General features: G+C 39.4%; 2 protein-coding genes across 6 annotated transcripts in view; one reads left to right on the top strand and one right to left on the bottom strand.

The window, feature by feature from the left end:
• LOC142497464 (germ cell-specific gene 1-like protein) overlaps nt 1-7,089 on the top strand; it is an 18,749-nt gene extending 11,660 nt beyond the window's left edge. For 3 of the 5 annotated variants that reach the window (XM_075605288.1, XM_075605287.1, XM_075605286.1), the window contains 5 exons: nt 1,398-2,469; nt 3,513-3,560; nt 3,794-3,946; nt 5,095-5,206; nt 6,644-7,089. In XM_075605288.1, coding sequence (XP_075461403.1) covers nt 2,145-2,469; nt 3,513-3,560; nt 3,794-3,946; nt 5,095-5,206; nt 6,644-6,974 — 969 coding nt within the window. In that variant the 5' untranslated portion in view covers nt 1,398-2,144 and the 3' untranslated portion in view covers nt 6,975-7,089. Of the gene's footprint in view, nt 1-313; nt 407-1,397; nt 2,470-3,512; nt 3,561-3,793; nt 3,947-5,094; nt 5,207-6,643 lie in introns of all 5 variants that reach the window. The other 2 variants (XM_075605284.1, XM_075605283.1) reach the window with 1 other exon arrangement.
• Nucleotides 7,090-19,183: 12,094 nt separating this feature from the next.
• The window catches only part of ATG12 (autophagy related 12), a 6,755-nt gene continuing 5,938 nt past the window's right edge, over nt 19,184-20,000 (bottom strand). The window contains exon 4 of the mRNA XM_075605282.1: nt 19,184-19,832. Coding sequence (XP_075461397.1) covers nt 19,773-19,832 — 60 coding nt within the window. The 3' untranslated portion in view covers nt 19,184-19,772. The remainder of the gene's footprint in view (nt 19,833-20,000) is intronic.

Raw genomic sequence — 20,000 nt, 5'->3', positions numbered from 1 at the left:
AGGGTTCTGGGAATCCCGTCCCCAGGAAGTAAAGTATGAAATAGGAAATATATAAATATCTTACATTGTTTGTGGTGGTGATACAAGTTCTGTGTGGTTATAATCACTGTTGGATCATTCCTGTTAGAAGTCGAAGCACCACAGACCAGTTCATTCACTGGCGATGAAGGAAAGATCCTGCTTTGCATATACAGTAATAACAACTATAGTTCCCCTTTTCTGTTCTAGAGTCAAATATATGTACTTTTCTGTTTATTTGCATGGATCCACACACCTGTTTGCCTCACCATTGTTTTCTTATTTTCTGTATTAGGGGAAGCGGTGGTTTCTCCTCAGGAGAGGCACTACTGTATGTTCACTCTCCTTTGAGCAGTTAAGGTGCATGGCGACTCTGCAGCATGCTAAAGTAATTACATTGCACTGTACTACATCTGAAATATTATACAATGTCAGGTCACAAGTGGGATTTTTCAAACACTGCAACAAGAATATGTGGGCATATCTACTTGGAGAGGTTCAAAGTGAAATACAGTATATATAATATATATAGTAAAAGCATGCCACCGTGTGATATAGAATATATCATTTTTACCATATGTTTGATAATTTTTGATGTGTTTGATAACTTTTTTAATTGAGGCCTGAACCTGATCCAAGAAGCTCAGAGTGTATACTGTGTTTGTTTGTAGCCTACTGTGACTTTTATCTAACAGATTAAAATAATGGGCTAGTGATCAGGACTAATTTACTATATATATATATATATATATATATATATATATATATATATAGTAAATTAGTATTAATAAAATATATGTATATATATATATATATATTATATATATATATATATATATATATATATATATATAATATATATATATATATATATTGCAGTTACTAGAGAATTCAACATGATCCTCCTTGAGAATAAAATTATATCACTATTCTCCACCACATAAACCTTCTGGAAAATATTGCATTGAATATTTACATGTTCATGTAAGAGGGACAGAGATGAATAATCAAAGGAAATTGCACCTTTCTATTGTATGTTTTCTTGTTACCTTGAAATGTTTGTGCAGAAAAAATACCCTGAGAGTGGGGCTTCTATAACATATATCAGGGTCTGTGATTTAGCCATTAATAACTATATCCTCATACTGTTATCATAGTTTGTAGAATACATTTAAGCAAATGTTTAGTTATGAATATGCTTCTGTGCTAGAACCTTTTATATTTAATATATATATATACCAAGTATAAAAAGAATAACACCTGCATCTTTTCTGGAGGACAGTTTAAAATAGTGAGGGGAGCAGTGAAGAGATCAACATTATTTAATACGAGGGACTGTTATTGCTGATTTGATCATTTTGCTGTGTTTCCCGTTTCAGGAAGCCCGTGTTGTAACCACATCAAGGATCTCCCATCACCGCTTTTGAAAGACAGCAGCTCATGTCATATCTCCTCCAAAATACAGCTGGAAAAAATGGATTAATATGCTCAAAGCCAAATTAATTATTTCTGCATAAAGGGGGGCTGTGTAGGCGCAAACGATATTAATCTCCTTTCCCTGTGTGCCTTCCATAGAAAACTATAACTGTGATTTTGTTTTCTTTGTTTAATATTTGCAGTGTTCCTTTGAGAGATGTTCAGCACAGCCAGTTTCCTGATGATTGAAAGATGCAGCTTGTACATATTTTTGTTTGTTTTCCATTTAGATATGCAGAGTTAGAAGAGAGTGTGGGATGATATAGATAAGCACGAAAGGGGAAAGCGCAGATCATGTGCCTACTAGAAATATAACCATCAATAAAAGGAAGGCGATGTGGACTGTACAATGAGACATAAGTGAGAACATGAGACAGAGTAAAGGCGTTGAAAAGTAGGAGGTTACAGTATGTCCAGGAGTGAAATAAAATAAACAGAAACCGAAAGATTAAGGCAGTACTGTACGTTTATAGAAACAGGCGGAAGGAGAGTGGGTAACATGACAAATACATTTAACAACACAGATGGGCTACAACAAAGTGAATAAGGAAGTAAGAGACCCAGGGCTAGGTCAGCGTTGACAGCAAAGGTCAAAGAGACTTTTTGGACATACTGTAAGACACTTTTACTAAGGGACATTTGGATTCAATATGGAACTAAGCAGGAGGAACAGATCATTGCTGTCCGTGGTTCTGAACTCATTGGCCCTCAGTTTCTCAGTGGCAGCCTTTTTTACTAGTTACTGGTGTGAGGGGACACACAAGGTGGTGAAGCCTCCCTGCCTCTCTGCGGTGAAGAGTAAGAACTGCCAGGTGATAAACTTGAACAGCACCAGCACCAGCAGTGACACAACGGATGTGAATGGAACTTTGGACGAGAATGTGGTGCACTACAATTGGGAGACTGGGGATGACAAGTATGCTTTCAAGTACTTCCACACAGGCTTCTGGTTCTCCTGTGAAACACACCAAGGGGGTAAGAGAAGTCACGGCGTGAGTGTAATGTTCATTTGAGTAGAGGGAGGCAAGGGGCGACTTTTCTGAGATAGAAGTAAACTATGGATCGGATGAATGGGAGCAACATAACTTCTTCCATAAGGGAGAATACGGGGAACAATTCAAGGATAGAAAGCTATTAGCCTAAAATCAGGTCTTTCTGACATTTGATGCAATAGTTTGGTACAATTGTTTTTTGTAATTTATTGTTTTTATTAGTTTTTTACCATTTTAAATATAAATTGGTTAACCAATTGCATACTAATTGGTGAGGGAACATATCTCAATGTAATAATCTGTTGTACTATGTAATTTTCTATGTGACCTTTTTTCAAAATTGTACATTGTGCTACAGTACTTCTATGTAATATTAATTAAGCAAATTAGATTAGAGGGTCTTACGTGCAGAAGGTCCAGTGATCTGTATGATCCCCCTGTCAATGTTCCAAATTGACAAACGGGATTCATTTTATAATAAGTAGTTTATTTTACAGTATCATTATACTCATTCAAAAGTCTACAAGACTCTCTCTGCCAGGGAGTGTCCAGGCAGCAACCTTTATACATTTTTGGTTCCTTTGTCTAAAACAGTTACTAGGCAGATTATACTAACCAATCCTTAATTCTTAAACCAATCATCTTACCGCTCATTAAACCTGGTTAGAACTGGCCTCAAAACAGCCATGAATAGGTTCCAGGTACCAACTCTCACTAGGAATGTGGGCGTTACTTTAGGCACAGTCGTAAATCTTCTTAGAAACGAAACTCTCATTCACACCAGACACATTCTTACTCACAAAATGGATACTAGACATAACTGACTTTACAAAATGGAAACCGAACATCACTTTCAATCCTTCTCCAGAGACCCCCCCAGTCCATTTCAATAATATCTCCTTATCAATAATATTATTTCGTCACCCTTATGTTTGCGCCCTGATCCACATAAGGCGAGTACTCCAGTGCATTGATGCATCAATGTGGTATAATAATGTGGTTTTATGTATTTTTATTTCATTACAGAAGAGGTTTGTCGCAGCTTTATTGAACTATCGCCTGAATCTGAAAAAGGTACACAATGCACTTACAGATGAAATGGAAATCACATCTTTATTGTTTCCCATAGTTTAAGACGATTATAAATTATTCAAGCCCCCACCAAAGTTTTGGTCTGCTGAACATTGAATTTCTGTTTGTTGTTCATTGAATTTCATTCAAGTCCATAGGGTGTTTAGGGCATTCTATGCTTTAAAGAGCTTTTAGTCAACAAATTCCTATTGATTGTATCTGTGTCCCTGTTCCAGGTGTCCTTTGGTTGTCAGTGATCTCTGAGTTTCTATACATTATCCTGCTAACTCTTGGCTTCCTACTCATGTGTCTGGAATTCTTCTCCTCCAGTAACTTCATAGATGGCCTCAAAATCAATGCATTTGCTGCCATCATTACAGTGCTGTCAGGTAGGTGATTCACGTGAGTTTGTGATAGGCCACAGGGTCATGCAAATTGTCAATCATTCCTAGGAACCCAACTTTTATCACTTTTGACATGTCCCAACACCTGTACAGACTCTCTTAGTCTGTTTATGATTCATATGTCATATCTTTTTATACGTATTATTTTGTCACAATCTACACACTTTTTCTACATACATTTAAAGCTAAGCTCTATGTGAATTCTCACTGAATGGTTAAATCATATACAGTAACTGGGATTCAAGCATAGGCAGTGATCACTTGTGCCAAAACATAGTACCATTTATTGGTAGTGAGTAAAATCCATTGACTAATTAAACGCTCTTGGTACTCACAATTTTAAAAGGGTTAGTTTATATTTATTTTGTCATCTAGCCTCAACCATATGTTAATTTTATAGTGCATGTTAAGACTCAAATGATCTTGGTGAAAAAAATTGAGCAATGTCAATCACTATTGAACTCTGAGCCACAACTTGTCATAGATATAGAGATACTACCATAAAAAGTCTATATCAGATTGAGTGTGCATACAGTGCTAAGACAGCTCAGCAATAATATAACTATGAGTCTCAGAGCTGGAATGTTGGATAACATATTTCCTGTAGGCTATTACCAATTTTCAATTACTCTAACTGATAGCATCAAGAGCGTGGTGTATCATTAATCAGCACTTTTCAATTAAAATGGCCAAGTCTCACAGATTAGTCTCTGTTATAGTTGATTCTCAAGCACAGACCTATGAAGATCTTTAAGACGCTCAATTCTTTATTCATTATGCTATGTAGCTATCTTCCGCTTCAAAAATTAATGGAGCTGATAACTTCCTGAACAAGGGGAAGGCGGCTTCACGGCAAATTAAATGGCCGCCGCATTCAAGCAATCTGAAAAAAATATAGATTCTAAAGAAAGGAACAACAATTTCAACGTCAGGACACTTTCATGAGTCTGGGCTGGTTACCTGGTGTCTCTCTAATTACAAGTTTATTTACCCCTTTATATCATCATCTTTGTAATGATTTGGATCTACAATATGCAAATATTCTCCCAAAACATAACAATGAATTGGATGTGATTGACATTTAATGTATGAGTGTAATGTAATATAATGTTATTGACTGTTGTTTTATTAAGGGCTTCTTGGCATGGTAGCACACATGATGTATATGACAGTTTTCCAAGTTACTGTGAACCTTGGCCCCAAGGACTGGAGACCACAGACGTGGTATTATGGCTGGTCCTTTGGGTAAGTGACTAACATACTGTGGGTTTTAAGCTGAACCCATGTTTCTATATCACGTCTACACCACATACATTCATTTCAATACGGTGCCTTACGTCTCACAGCTGCTCAACTGGGCCCTTCTGTCATAGCACAAATGTAAGAAGTTATTGTTAACCAATGGTAGAGCAGTGAGGCTTATGTGATGCTGTGTTACAATAAAAGATGAAAGATTTCCTTGTCATTGTGGATAGCACAGAAATATGTTTTTTGGTGTGCCAGTCACCCCTCGAAAGTTATATGGAGGTTATTTAGCAAAGTTTGTAGGCTGCAAAACTGAAGCAATATACTGTATGTGCAAGGACTTTCTTATATGGTAAATCTGAGGCCGTTTTTTTGTACCAGTTTTACCATTGTGAGACTAAGATACTATTTATCAATGTGTTATGCCTCCATAAAGTACATATAGATGCACAATAAGAAAAGGGAATATATTGATTTTGGGAAATGTTAGAAACGTGGGGATAACAACATCAGATACACATATTGATACACCCAATTTTAGTGTACGTGTCATGTACTGTATGTTCTGTATTCAGTTCTTCTGCACTGCATGATAGGGGGGCACCATTAGGAGGTTATTAATTAAAATGTGGTGGCGCCCATAAGGGCACTATCGACGTTTAATGAATAACCCCCTTAGTGTGAATTTTCTAAATCGCAAATGAATTGTTTTATATTTGCACACAGCCCCCATTACGTTTATGCATAGCATATTGTATAATACAGTTGATTTATTCATAAATCACTGTGATCATCATTCCACAATCACCCATCTACTTAGGCAATAGGGCTTATATAATAAATTTGGCACTAGTGCATGGAAAGTCTCATTCAGTGGAACTTTTAGTGCAGAATCAGCACTGTCACTGTACGGAATAATCCCCAATGAGTTGGAACGTTGGTTCTCATTCCAGTTTCATATCAAATTAAAAATATAAACAAAGCCGTGTCAAGTTTTCCTCTTTCAAAAGTGAATTTATTTCACAGTGTAATGGTAAACAAAATATCTAAATGCATTCAGCACCCAAAGCTCATGCTTTTGTAGTCAGTGCAGACTGTAAACTGGATTTGAGATGAAAAATTCATGGATATGAAAAATTGTATGTGTAAACTGCAGCTCTAGGAAATATGATAGGATTAAGAGGCGCCATGCTGGTTTTTGTTTAGTGTTCACTTCATATAACTGTAACATAGGCCAGAATGCATGGCAGAAAATAGAAAACAATGCCCCCAAAATCTATTATTTTGTTAAAGACAATTTTTTTAATTGTTTGTGGGGGGGAAGTTTTCTGTAATAACACTTATTTTGCTTGCTCAACATCCATGGCCCAGCTTTTCTATTTCAAAGATTCTCTGTACAGTACTAGGCTTACATCTGTGTACTCTTGTCTATGACAGCCTGGCCTGGCTTTCCTTCACACTATGCATGGCAGCCTCTGTCCTCACTCTCAACACTTACACCAAGACCATCCTGGAGTTCAAGTATCGGCGAAGGATCTTTGAGAAGAATGTGCGGGAATGTAATCCCTTCCTGGACCCAGAGATGGTGCGTTTCCTTTGGGAGAAGTACATCTTCTCCGTCAGCGGCTCTATGGAAGACCCTTTCAACTGGCAGAAGGGATTTGGCAGCCCCATCTTTGTGGATATTGGCAGCATCACAGATCTGCCTGGTGCGGTGAAGGAGGAGGAAAGGGGAACAGAGTTAGAGGATGATGGGGAACAATGTTGAAGCAGCAGGGCCATGGAACTTCTGATTTCAATGGTCAAAATTAAGTAAAAACATAATCAATTACAAAACTGTATTAGATGTCCAACTGTCCCAATAAAATATTTCCTTATTTTAAGAGGCTTTGAGTAGTTGCTGTAAAAATAATCACTGTGTTCACTCTGTGGCCCTATCACGCACATTTTATAATACTATTGTAACATTGCAGTTCTCTAGTTAAAAGTAGACACACGGGCTACTATTCAATATACTGTGAAAACGACTCCCCCACGCCAAGGAAGATTTAAGCCAAATTCAAATGAATAATGTTGAAATCTTCCTGAGCAATGGGGAGCTGGCTACACTGCAAATTAAATATAGGCCCCATGGAGAGGCGTTGCATTGAGAGAGAAAGAGAGGGGATGAGAGGTACAGTATATTAGAGAAGGGAACCAGCTGTGACCAGAAGCTCCAGTAGGGGTGACTGTGTTACATTTCAAAGGCCTTATTTGGAAAGGTGTATATTTCGGGGCTTCTGTTAGTGGGTGTGCTAACTATGAGAAAAAGATCGTAGGGTGGGTTTGTAAATGGTTGCTATAAAAACAAAAAATGCTTGCTCCATTATAATACAATAAAAATGTCATTCAGAGTTGTTGTTTTTGTAAATGCTACAAGTATTTTCTCATAGTACAGAACTGATTTAGTTTAAAAAAATACACATGTACAGTAGGATATTGCTTGGTCTGCAGCTTTAAAAACAGGAGCAAACCTCGTTTAATAGACAGGAAACTGCTCCTTGTTCACCTTCATCTCTTGGACGTGTGTGTGTGTGTGTGTGTGTGTGTGTTGTGTTACGTGCATTCACATAGGATATAGAATTTGTAATGATTCCCTCCACCCTTAGTGTGGTGAGGAGTTAGCGATATGAGGGTAGTACTGTATGAGTCGAGGATGTGAAAATGTTAGCAATTTTAGTTTTAATTACCACAACTGCTCTAAAATAGGCAAAATGCTACAAGCATGCAAGGTTTAACAATTTTTCGACAGATGTTCATGTTAATTTACTTTATATGTATGTTTATGTGACCGTGCACATTTTGATCACCTCACCTTAGAAATTTTGGGACCAACAAAAAAAAAAACAGGCAATTTGCTGGATTTGCGACCCTATACAAACTTATCACACACCCTTAGGTATGGTCAGAAGAACATACAGTGTTATATAGTATTCTGCCGCAGAGTTAGCTTTTCCAATATTGAGTAGACTATATGCTAGAAGTTGTAGATGTTGGTTCAACAGTAAACGGTTGTTGAACCAGATCTGTGTGGATTATTGTCTCAGATCCCAGAGAACCAGCCGAGGACATTACAAATTCATAAGAACAACCATAAGAGTCTGCCCACTAAGTGCACCAGGCAGAAGGGGAACTCTGCGGACCCTGTAAGGAAGGGCCCTAAGGCACAAATCCACAAAGCTCCGTTAACATCACCTGACGGGGCGTTAGGCTAACTTAATGTCACATTAACAATCACATGGTATCGTCAATGGACAATATTCCCGGCGTTATTTCCCTAGCCTTTCTTTCTCAACGCGAACTTAAGATCTATTTCAGGGTCTGTATCAGAGTGGCGCTAAAACATAGTTAACATCCTGTCATTGGAAGGTAACGCCACGTTATGCTACAGTAACGTGACGTTCAGTTTAGGCTAATGAGATGTCGTTCGGACGTTGTTTTTTGCATACACTTAGCTTGAGGATACCGTGTTAACTCAGGGAATGTAACATCCGCTCCTGCTTTAGATAAAGTCACGTCATGAGCCTGGATTTGAACGAGTTTCGTGTATCTTGGCTGAAGTCTGTTGATTGAACAGTGATTATCCCGACTTATTTAGAATGTAATTCTTCATTTCACAAGTAATTAATGTTCAACAAACCAAAGCTGAAAGTAGGAGGGAATTTAGAATACTCAACAGTAATTATCTGGCCTGCAGTGTCAGTGTTGATTGGATCCTTCCAGTGCTGGAAAAAACCCACGCTGCTCATAACAAGATCCTCCAGCACTGAAGAGGTTAAATAAGTGAACCCAGAAAGACGCTCCAACCGTAACTCTGCTGATTAACCCTTTCACTACAACGCTTTCCAGGTCTCTCTGACAGCAAAGGGTTGTTTATTTTTTAGGTTTAAGAAATGCTTCTTCTTCTTTTTTTTTTTTTAGCCATATACATACTTCTTTATTTGTAATGTTGTGAAGAAGCAATACAGTTTGTATATACATAAAGATCATATTACAGTACTATAGTTTGAAATATATAACCTGCCCCCCCCTTTGCTCCTGATTTTGACATTCCCAGGCACATACAGTGTCTGCCAATTTTCCTATCGGACGTATTTTTCAATTCCTTTACTGTATTAGTCTCTATTACATATGAAATAGTATTACATGGAAAAGTCTCTCAACAAACAGTGTGTAATATGACATATGGAGAGAGACTTTTCCATATACATTTATTCGTAAAGCAGAAACGATGTAAGTGTACTTTATAACTTCTGCAGCGCCTTGTTGCCTTGAACACCGCCACCCCCCCTCCCCCCTCTCCCCCCCTCCCCTCCCTCTCGTATGCATACAAAGAAAACGAACTTTTTTTTCACCAATTAGGTTAGATTAAGCCAGGGGTGTTCAACTCAAGTCCTCAAGCACCAACAACAGGTCAGGTTTTCAGGATATCCCGGCTTCAGCACAGGTGGCTCAGTTGAAGACTCTGAGCCACGTGTGCTGAAGCAACGACTGATTGAGCCACCTGTGCTGAAGCAGGGATATCCTGAAAGCCTGACCTATTGGGGGGATTGAGGACTGGTGTTGAGAACCCCTGGTGTAAGCGGTAGATTCTAGATCGGACGATCTGGCCTTTTTTGGACGAAATTCAGTTGACTTCAAGGGGGAATTTCGACGAAAAACAGCTTAATCAGCTGCTTGGGAGCATATAGAATCAGCCCCTAAGGACATTGTCCAAATCATAGCGTTGTATAGATTCTACAATGTGAAGCAATGTATGAAAGTCTCCCTGATACATAAATATCACAGGTGAAGGAGTATATTTTAGTACTCTTTTGTGCACCAGTTTTGAAGCAGGGAGACTGAGGCCTGGATTCCCAGACCAGCGGTTTCCAACCTTTTGTACATTGTGCACCGCTAGAAAATATTTGTTCCACAAACCCCCAATTATATCAATCTTATTAGCTATTCATCAGACTATCGCTAACAAAACTGTGTGACGCATCCCAGGCTGTAGTGTCCTGAGCTTGTAGGGGAACACACACATAATAAGGCCCCAAACTGCACCTCGGTATAGTGGTAAACAAACCAAAAGTGCACAGGAAAGATAAAAACAGAACATTGTGTACTCTATCAAATATAAAGAAAACTCCTGCTGTATTACGCTGCACTTACAGATATTTATTTTTTTAATATAGGCAGAATTGATATCCCAATCTGGCAGAGGAGGGCTTTTGTTCACTTCAATCTGTATAGGAGAGCGGATACAAACTGCTGGGCTCAGCTGGGCTCACCTCTTGTTTGCAGACATCCAATCAGGCATACATAGATATGGCATACACAATATATTAGATGGCGCTCTAACACTATACTTCAGTGCAAATAACAGTGATAAACAAATATAATATAAATTATAAACTTCACCGTGCAAAAAAATAAAAGTAAAGACACTCAAACCCTTCTGGGACTGTTTCAGGGTCCTCAAACGAGATAGTGGAATGGAGTCAGGGGAGCGTCAATACCTGGAAAATATACAAACTACCATAGTGTATACTGTTTGGAAATATAAATGTGGTAATGCTCCAAGGAGCAAAAGACTATTGGATAAGGAACATATCCATAAACAACAGAAGGGAGAAATAAATTCCCGAAGAGAGACAACAGAGCCAAAGATTAAAAAACCATATGAATTTATCCGGAATGGTTAAAATCAAGGCTTACAAGATACCGGAGTAAAACGGGCGTTATGAAAGGTAAAGATGATACACCGAGTCGCGACCTCGTGAACCTCCAGCGCGTCCGCCTTCTCCACCGGTACTCGTCCTGTGCTGCAAGCTGGATGCCGATACGTCACTTCCGGGTTTCACGGATGTGGTTGGCGTCACCGGAGCTGCAAGCTAGATGCCGATACGTCACTTCCGAATTACAAGGGTACAGTTGGCGCCACCGGAACATCAGCTGGGTATCGTCTCCCTCAGGGTGTTATGTTGAGCGTAACCCTCAACATAACACCCTGAGGGAGACGATACCCAGCTGATGTTCCGGTGGCGCCAACTGTACCCGTGTAACGGGTATCGGCATCCAGCTTGCAGCACAGGACGAGTACCGGTGGAGAAGGCGGACGCGCTGGAGGTTCACGAGGTCGCGACTCGGTGTATCATCTTTACCTTTCATAACGCCCGTTTTACTCCGGTATCTTGTAAGCCTTGATTTTAACCATTCCGGATAAATTCATATGGTTTTTTAATCTTTGGCTCTGTTGTCTCTCTTCGGGAATTTATTTCTCCCTTCTGTTGTTTATGGATATGTTCCTTATCCAATAGTCTTTTGCTCCTTGGAGCATTACCACATTTATATTGCCAAACAGTATACACTATGGTAGTTTGTATACATAGATATGGGAAAGGATAAGGATATTGTCATGTACTGTGTAATGGGACTGATGGAGCATATATTTAAAAAAAAAAAAAAAAAAAAAATGTGTGAAGGCTGAACCAGCAGCTCAGTGGTACACTGACTTTGAAGAGGGTGAACCCGGTTCAGATCCCAGTATTTCCTGGTGACTTTGGGTAAATCATTCAATCTCCCTGTGCCGCAGACACCAAAGTTACACTATAAGCTGTATGGGTCAGGGACTCGTGCGTACAAAATGCGCTAATATAATAAAAAATATATTACTATTATGTTATGTTTGTGTAACAGTGGTGCCCCCTGGGGGACGTTCAGTTGAAGCTCATTAATATTTCTGCCTTTTTCCAACAACTTACCAATGACTGGAAAAACCAAAGCAGTTTCCCAAGTGATGAGAATTAGCTGGTTGAGTTCGTAAATTGCAAGAAATGCTTAATAACCTCCTAAATCATAAAAGCGAGTTGGGCGGGCAGATATTCTATTTACTTTTGACTACTGTAAGACATTAACTACTGTGCTCCCTCTTTAATTACTGACTTCAAATTAAATCTATGGGCAAATCGACTATTTTTAAAATCAGAGACAAAACATAAAACACAAACAGAGCTCAGTGCTACATTCATTGACACAAATACACAGTACAGTGCCTATATATATATAATATATATATATATATATATATATATATATATATATATATATGTAGAGGTATATATATATATATGTAGAGGTATCAGTACCGTGTTAGCCGAGCTTCAATAATCAAAAAATAAATAGATGATACCGTTCTGTGGCTAACGAAATGCTTTTATTTGTGCGAGCTTTCAAGATACACTGATCTCTTCTTCTTCATCGCCAGAAGAAGAGATCAGTGTATCTCGAAAGCTCGCACAAATAAAAGCATTTCGTAAGCCACAGAACGGTATCATCTATTTATTTTTTGATTATATATATATATATATATATAAATATCTTTTGAATAAAATGGTCTTTTAGTTTAACTCTTTGGCCAAAGTGTCGTAAGCCCATGAGCAAGTCCAAGGCAGACCACGTCTCATGGGTCCTAACACTACTATAAATTCTTAATAACCTGTACATTACCAGGAAGAATGATTTATAATAAATCTATCAAAATTAGTTGCATAGTTCTAAATCTGATTGAAGCTCTTATTAACCTGTACAATACCAGGAAAAGCACTCTGTATTAGATTTGTCGCAATCAAACTGCATGCAAGTTCCCATGAGCATGGAAGGTGAAATGGAGTGAGCTTTAACCATTTAAAAGTGGGAAGGGGTGAGCTTCAAACCTGGGAAGGAGGAGCCACCCTCCAAATCAGCTGTATGTTTTGCAATTTCAGAAAACAAAATAAAAACAAACCATGCTGAGGGATCGTAAAGCTTATAGTGTTCAACTTCATTCAGATGAAAGGGACCATAGTGTTCTCCACCACGGGGAAGCAGTTTTACAGCATACTGACTGAGGAACAAAAACTGTACGTTAAGGGTTAAGTAGAGCATGGCCCTATCACATGGCTCTTAAACTGGGGGCCAAAGAAGGGTCTTGATGTAACCCTTGAAGTTTCTGCTATTCATTAAACAGATATAAGAGATGTACCATAATCAGCCATATGAAATGAAAACTTAAATTGGAACAAAATCGCTGTGTGGTCTTGTTGCTTTTCAGCGCTCTGCATTCTCGCTGGATTTGGCTGTGGCTGTATCACAGATAGCTTCTGCGTAGAAAGACTTTTTTCCAAACTGTTATGGAAAAGAGAAAAAGACCAATGGTGCAGATCATTTTCCAATGGTTTATAAAGGTTGACATAAACAGTGGTGTGGCACAGGGCCGCAGAGAGATTTTCCGGGGCCCAGGACTAGAGTTACATCCGCTGCCCCCGTGTTGTTGGCCCCCTCCTGTGTTGCGTGCCCCCCCCCGTGTTGGCGGTCTTACAAGCACCCCTCATGAGCCCCCCTTTTCACACCTCACAAGCCACCTCTATTACCCCCTCTTCCCATGTATGTATCGCCCCTTCGTCTCACTCCCACTTCCTCACTGACCCCCTCCATCAATTACCCCACTGTCTCTCAATCCCCTCCTCCCGTCTTGCATGTATTTATCTCCCCTGCATCTCACTCTTACTCCCTCTTTTCCTCACTCCCTCACCTCCTCTCACTCATCCCCACCTTCTGTCAATTACCCCACTCACTTAATCCCCCCACAAAATAGATACCAAAATACCCCACCCCTCTTAATACATACAACTCCCCCCCCCCACCCCACGCCCCAAATACATACCAAAAAAAAACCCCAAATACATATGTAGTCCCCTTTCCCTATGCCTAAAGGAAAACCACAGGCGACTACGCACGCTGCTGGGCCTGTATGTTCACAGGAGAAAGTGAAAAAAGGGGCTGAGCACTGCTAGAGTTAGGCTGGCTGGAGACGGAAAAATAAAATCAATTCATTTTATTGGGCATAATCACCAATCCACTGACAGACAAAAAAAATGCTCTGACATGCCCTCCTTCCGGAGCTTTATCAAAGAGTGACTTGTGTAATGCAAAGGATTCCTCAATATAGTGGTCTCCAAGTGACTCCGTGCGGATTCTCCGCCCCTGATCAGGTCTGTGAGAACCAAACCAGGTGTGTAATGGCGGGAACCTGCTAAAGATGTTACCGAGTACCACGGAAGAGACACACTATCATGAGAATTTGACACATTAAGAATCATGCAGTTTCACTTTGTTGTCAATCTAAATGATGTCTGAAACAATGTTACATATAATAAGTGGCTGAAAACCTCATAAACATAACACTAGATCATTATTATTTAAAAAAAAAAGTATTATGGACATACAAAGAAACAAGCGATAAATTCTATTTAAAAACAATTATATGAACAAAAACACGATATAAAAAAAATCTAAACAAAAACAAAAAACACACAAATATCAAAAACTCACAACAATTAAAATCATAAAGGAAGAATAATTGAAAAATGAAAAATAACAAAAATTGAATAAGAAATGTGAGAGAGCAGAATTAGGTATAAATAACCTCCTTAGGGTTTTAGTACTAGAAATATCCCCCTTTTTACTTATATGTTAATTGCCTCATAGCCCTCCTCATACATTAATTATCTGTGAACCTAGAAAACCCAGCAAATATATGGGATAATAGACAATATCAAAAAGAGCATATACAATGTATGTGTCAAATACATGAGTCGAATACTGCACAGGTCCCCAACTCAAGTCCTCAAGGGCCGCTAACAGTGCAGGATTTAAGGATAGCCTCTCATTAGCACAGGTGGCCCAATCATTTTGACTGAACCATCTGTGCTCTAGCTGCTAGAGCACAGGCGGTTCAGTCAAAATGATTGGGCCACCTGTGCTAATGAGAGGCTATCCTTAAATCCTGCACTGTTAGCGGTTCTTGAGGACTGGAGTTGAGGACCTCTGGAATACTGGATACCCTAAGCACACGTCCACCCAGACCCACTTCTGGTAATCATAACAGTACCAGGGCTGCACTGTGGCCTGGTCATGTCCCATATTCAGCAATCAGCCATGGCCCCCATATTACTGAAGATGTGTGGGTATTGCCCTTTAAGAAGGCTGTGATTCATTCCATGGACAGCACACCTTGCGGTTGATAATGTTCATGTTGGGCACTGTCTCTTGCCTCCACAGGGCCGCTATCACACACCTCGTTCCCAGGAGCATCTGGTTTGACAGTTTGACTGTGTTTTAAAGCAGGGGGCTCAACTCCAATCCTCAAGCCCCCACCCAACAGGTCAGGTTTTCAGGATATCCTTGCTTCTGCACAGGCGGCTCGATCAGTCCCTGCTTCATCACAGGTGGGTCAATCAGAGGCTCAGTGACTGAGCCTCCTGTGCTGAAGCTGGGATATCCTGAAAACCTGACCTGTTGGGCGGGGAGGGCTTGAGGACTGGCGTTGAGCACCACTCTTTTAAGGCACTGGAAAGTGTGTAATTGAACTCCATTACATGTAACTTGGCACGCACTGAAACAGCAGGCCTGTGATGTTATCCTGCCTTCCCTTTGTAACATATGCTGGGTAACGTCTTAGTCAAGAGGATTTCTTATTACAGCTTCTAATTCCTCATTACATGTTCCGTTCTCATTTTGTTTTAATTACATATCAGTGAGAGATCGCTGTTGAAAGCTTAATTAAAGAAACGAATCCTGCTACAGCTGGAATTAAAATGTGCAACGTGCTTTGACTCCAGCCAGTCTATTTAACAGCGTGCATGTTTGGTCAGTGCTACGTTAGTCATCCAATAGTAGGACAGTATTGCTCATTGCTAAACTGGCGAGCCAGAATCGCCCAGGCGAATAACTGGTTTTTATAAAGGAGGACATTTATTCCAAATTATTTTTATCAAGAAAAAGCAGAATGTTTATTTAAAAGTAAATTAATTGCATTCTTGCATCTACCTTAAATCTACAGATTCCCAGCAAATTCTTATGAAAAACGATGTTTTCCCTTAGGAGCAAATAATGTGGATATGATTGTAAGCTCCTTGGGGTAAGGTCCTCCTGACCTACTGTACCAATGTATGCTAATATTTCAGCATTTATTGTTTCTGTCCTCCAGCCCTATTGTACTGCACTACAGAATATGGTGGTGCATTATAAATGATCATAATAGAAATATATGCAAACAGCTCATTTTACAGGCATACCCCGCTTTAAGGACACTCACTTTAAGTACACTCGCGAGTAAGTACATATCGCCCAATAGTCAAACGGCAGCTCACGCATGCACCTGTCAGCACTTCCTGAACAGCAAAGTTGAACTCCCTACCTGCACCGAAGCTGTGCACAAGCGGGGAGACTATAGAGCCTGTTACAAATGTGTTATTTACATCAGTTATGCACGTATATGATGATTGCAGTACAGTACATGCATTGATAAGTGGAAAAAAGGGAGTGTTTCACTTTAAGTACATTTTCACTTTACATACATGCTCCGGTCCCATTGCGTACGTTAATGCGGGGTATGCCTGTATATCATGACAATAAAATCTAAGCTCGTGCTATTTTGTAAACAATATAACAATTATAATAACAATATAACCTTAAAAGGATGTTTCATATGTAATGGGGCAAACGTAATACCAAACCCCAGTTTTACAGCCAGTAGACTTTGATAAATAGTCCTTTTTTGTATTTCAGAACCCGATTTACAATACAAAACACAAAGGTGCACTGATGCATTAGTACATAAAATAATAGTTTTTTTTTCTTTCTATTGTATAGCATAGCACTGGCAGTGTACACAGCCCTGTACATATTATTTGCAGGCACAAGTCCCTGACCCATAGAACTTACAATCTATTTTTGGTGCCTGAGACACAAGGAGATAGTGACTAGCTCAAGGTCATAAGGAGCTGGGATGGGAACATGGGATTTGAACTAGACTCCCCTGCTGCAAACTCAATGTCACTGTTATGTTAGTACTTTTTCTCACGAGCCACTCCTTCTACACAGGCATTACTGCCATTATTCAGGCCAATGATTTGTTTAAAATTAGGACTGTTTACTTCTGAACTTGAATTCGCCACAAAACACTATCGCTGCTAAAAAGTTATTCCACTCACATAATTCACATTTATTGAATAGGCATATTACATTTTTTCTGTGGGAGAAAAGAGCAATTTTATACAGCCTTCAAAAACCTACAGACCGATATCTCCAGTGTTAAAGAATGTCTGCGGAAAGCAGAAAAATAGTTAAAAGTGGCATAAAAGCTTTACAATAGAACAAACTGGGTGGCTGTGATTTGCTGAAGCTCCCTCTAGCACTGAAAGAGTTAGAATCTCATTGGTGTGGAGACCTGCCATAGATTGAACTGACACAATAGGCTTTAGCTTTCTAATTATGCTTTTGATTTTCCACCTCAAGTGACCCTTATAGCAACAGCTGCCAGAAGCATTTATAGCTATGTACCAAGCACTGATCTCAGATTATCCCACATAGTGAATATTTTCCCGGGCAAGCGATGACCATCACCTGTAATAACCAACTGCTGGGGATGAAGGTTGAGAAAAGCTGTTTTGTAATATTTAAAGTCCTGCCAATACTTTAAAGCTTAAAGGGGAAGAGAAGTCCGTGTTTATATACTGGTCACGTGAGGTCTCACATGCACAACCCTTTCTAAACTCGTCCAGCTCCTCAGGGGGGTTCAGAGTCTTCCAAGGCAGAGGATTCACTTTGCAAATATTTACACCTTTCACATAATGTTGTCGAAGACCCTTGTTACTCCAATAGAAAGGGTGCTGGGGAGCATGTCATGTTCTACAATTGTAATTATCTTGGTCTTTACATATGTGTTCAACTCATGGAATCTCTTGAATCAGTATTGTGCTGACCTGAGGAAGAGAGAACTCTGGAAAGCTTGTCTTATAATATCTATTGTTAGTCCAAATTTAAAAAAATGTAGCACCCAATATTGAAGTACTCATTTATTCTGCAGTTATAAAATAAATATAAAACTTTAAAGGTAGGCTGTACCCTTTTTAAAATGGTGTCCGGGAAGAAACAGCGCACCTCAAAGAAAAGAAATACAGTGCACCATGAAAATCCAGGAAAAACCAGCGCACCTCAAAAAATGAGGTGCACTGTTTTTTCCTGGACACTACTTGACTGGAACCAGTTTATTCATGCAACACTATTTAGTTCAGACCACTATATCTTGATAACGCTTCCTTGTCTATGTAAACCCTTTTTAAAATACAGGATTACAATGTTAAACAAGTGCTCAGACACCAAATAAGTGGACCTATCCAAACGGAAATGGAGAACGAAATATTGTGAAATCTGTATTTTCTTCTCCAGAGTCCAGCCATCTTGGATTAGTGCTGTCATTTACTTACTATGGACGTCTTCGGTTCTCCTTCAGCCGTCCAGAGAAAATAAATAACAGCACTAATCCAAGATTGCTGTTCTCTTGATTTGAAATTCATTACACATTGCTCTGGCTTGTGCTTTTTCTAGAAAAGGCCAAATCTGTCTGTCCACTTCCCTGCTTCTTTAACTGATGTTTAGAGGGAAGTTGGGATGAAAAGGTGGTTTTGGGCTGTTCCTGAAGCTCAGGCTGCTGCTTTAAAGCCATTTTTTTTTAAACCATTCATGAACTGGAGGACCCTCATGTTTACAGGGACCCCTTGATTCCCAGACAAGAATACGTGGATCATCCTTGCTCTGACCGAGCAGCAACTTTTTACAGTAGGAAGATGTAACTTTCTAGCAGTTAATGCTGTATTTATATGGCCTTTTTAAAATAAAAAACTGGTGGTCTCAGGAACTAAAGGATCCCCCAGCACTGGGACGTCCTCCGACTTGCTCAGGAAGAGCCCCTGATTTAGACATGATTCATTTTTTTGGGGGGGGGGGGGGGAGAGATTGCTGCTCTTGTGGAGATGTTATATGCTGAATCCTTAATTCTAATTTGCATGAAGACTCTCAGAGGTCTGACTTATACCAGTTTCATGATTAAACATGCTGTTTTAAAAAAAAAAAAAAAGTGACCCATACCTTCTACCGTACAGCAATAAGCACATTCCCATGTCTCAGACAGGAGTTATATGTATACATTTAATTCAGAGTCCAAATCTAGTAACCTTATTGACCAACATGCTCTGGGTTATTTCTAATCAAGTTTGACAAAGCAACATGATATTGTGCTCCCTGTTATATAACACTGCATGCTTTTTGCTGCTGCAGACACACCTTCTCAATTGTTCAAAGCAGAGTGAGGACTGCTGATAGTTGCTTTTGCAGAGAACATATTAAAATGGATGGTAAGGATTGTTTGATCCATACTATAGCTTTATTTTTATTCAATTGTTCTGCAAGACAGCCAAAAGTTTAGAGTCTGGCAATATACTGGGTCAAGTAAACATTTAACATTCAACATTCTCTCTCCAAGGCAGAGTTCCCCAGTGGTGGCCGAGTCTCCTGTAGCATATTGTGCTGCAGTTGAACTCACTAGCGATGAGCCAAGTTCGAGGATGTGCAGCATGGCCAATGATGGCAAAAGTTCTCAGAAGTCCTTCTCAGAATCAGAAGCTGTCCCCAAGGATATGCATAGAGATCCAATCTTGGTCCTTCATCCCCAAGCCTGTGATTTACAGTAATGTAAAACAAGCTTCCCATCACTTCCAAAGCACTGTATGATAAGAAGAAAAGTAATGTTAACAGACGCAGCAAATAATAATTGCAGATGTGACCAGAGCCCCATCCTGTGATGTCATTGGTTCTGTGTATGCATTAATAAGGAATGACATGGTAAATATGTAACATATGTAACATATCATTGCATCTCATTCACACAAGA

Source organism: Ascaphus truei, chromosome 6 (genome assembly GCF_040206685.1).
Source record: "Ascaphus truei isolate aAscTru1 chromosome 6, aAscTru1.hap1, whole genome shotgun sequence".
In the NCBI taxonomy this organism is placed as follows: Eukaryota; Metazoa; Chordata; class Amphibia; order Anura; family Ascaphidae; genus Ascaphus; species Ascaphus truei.
Note: the sequence above shows the minus strand (reverse complement) of the source record. Positions and strands in the feature narration are given on the sequence as shown.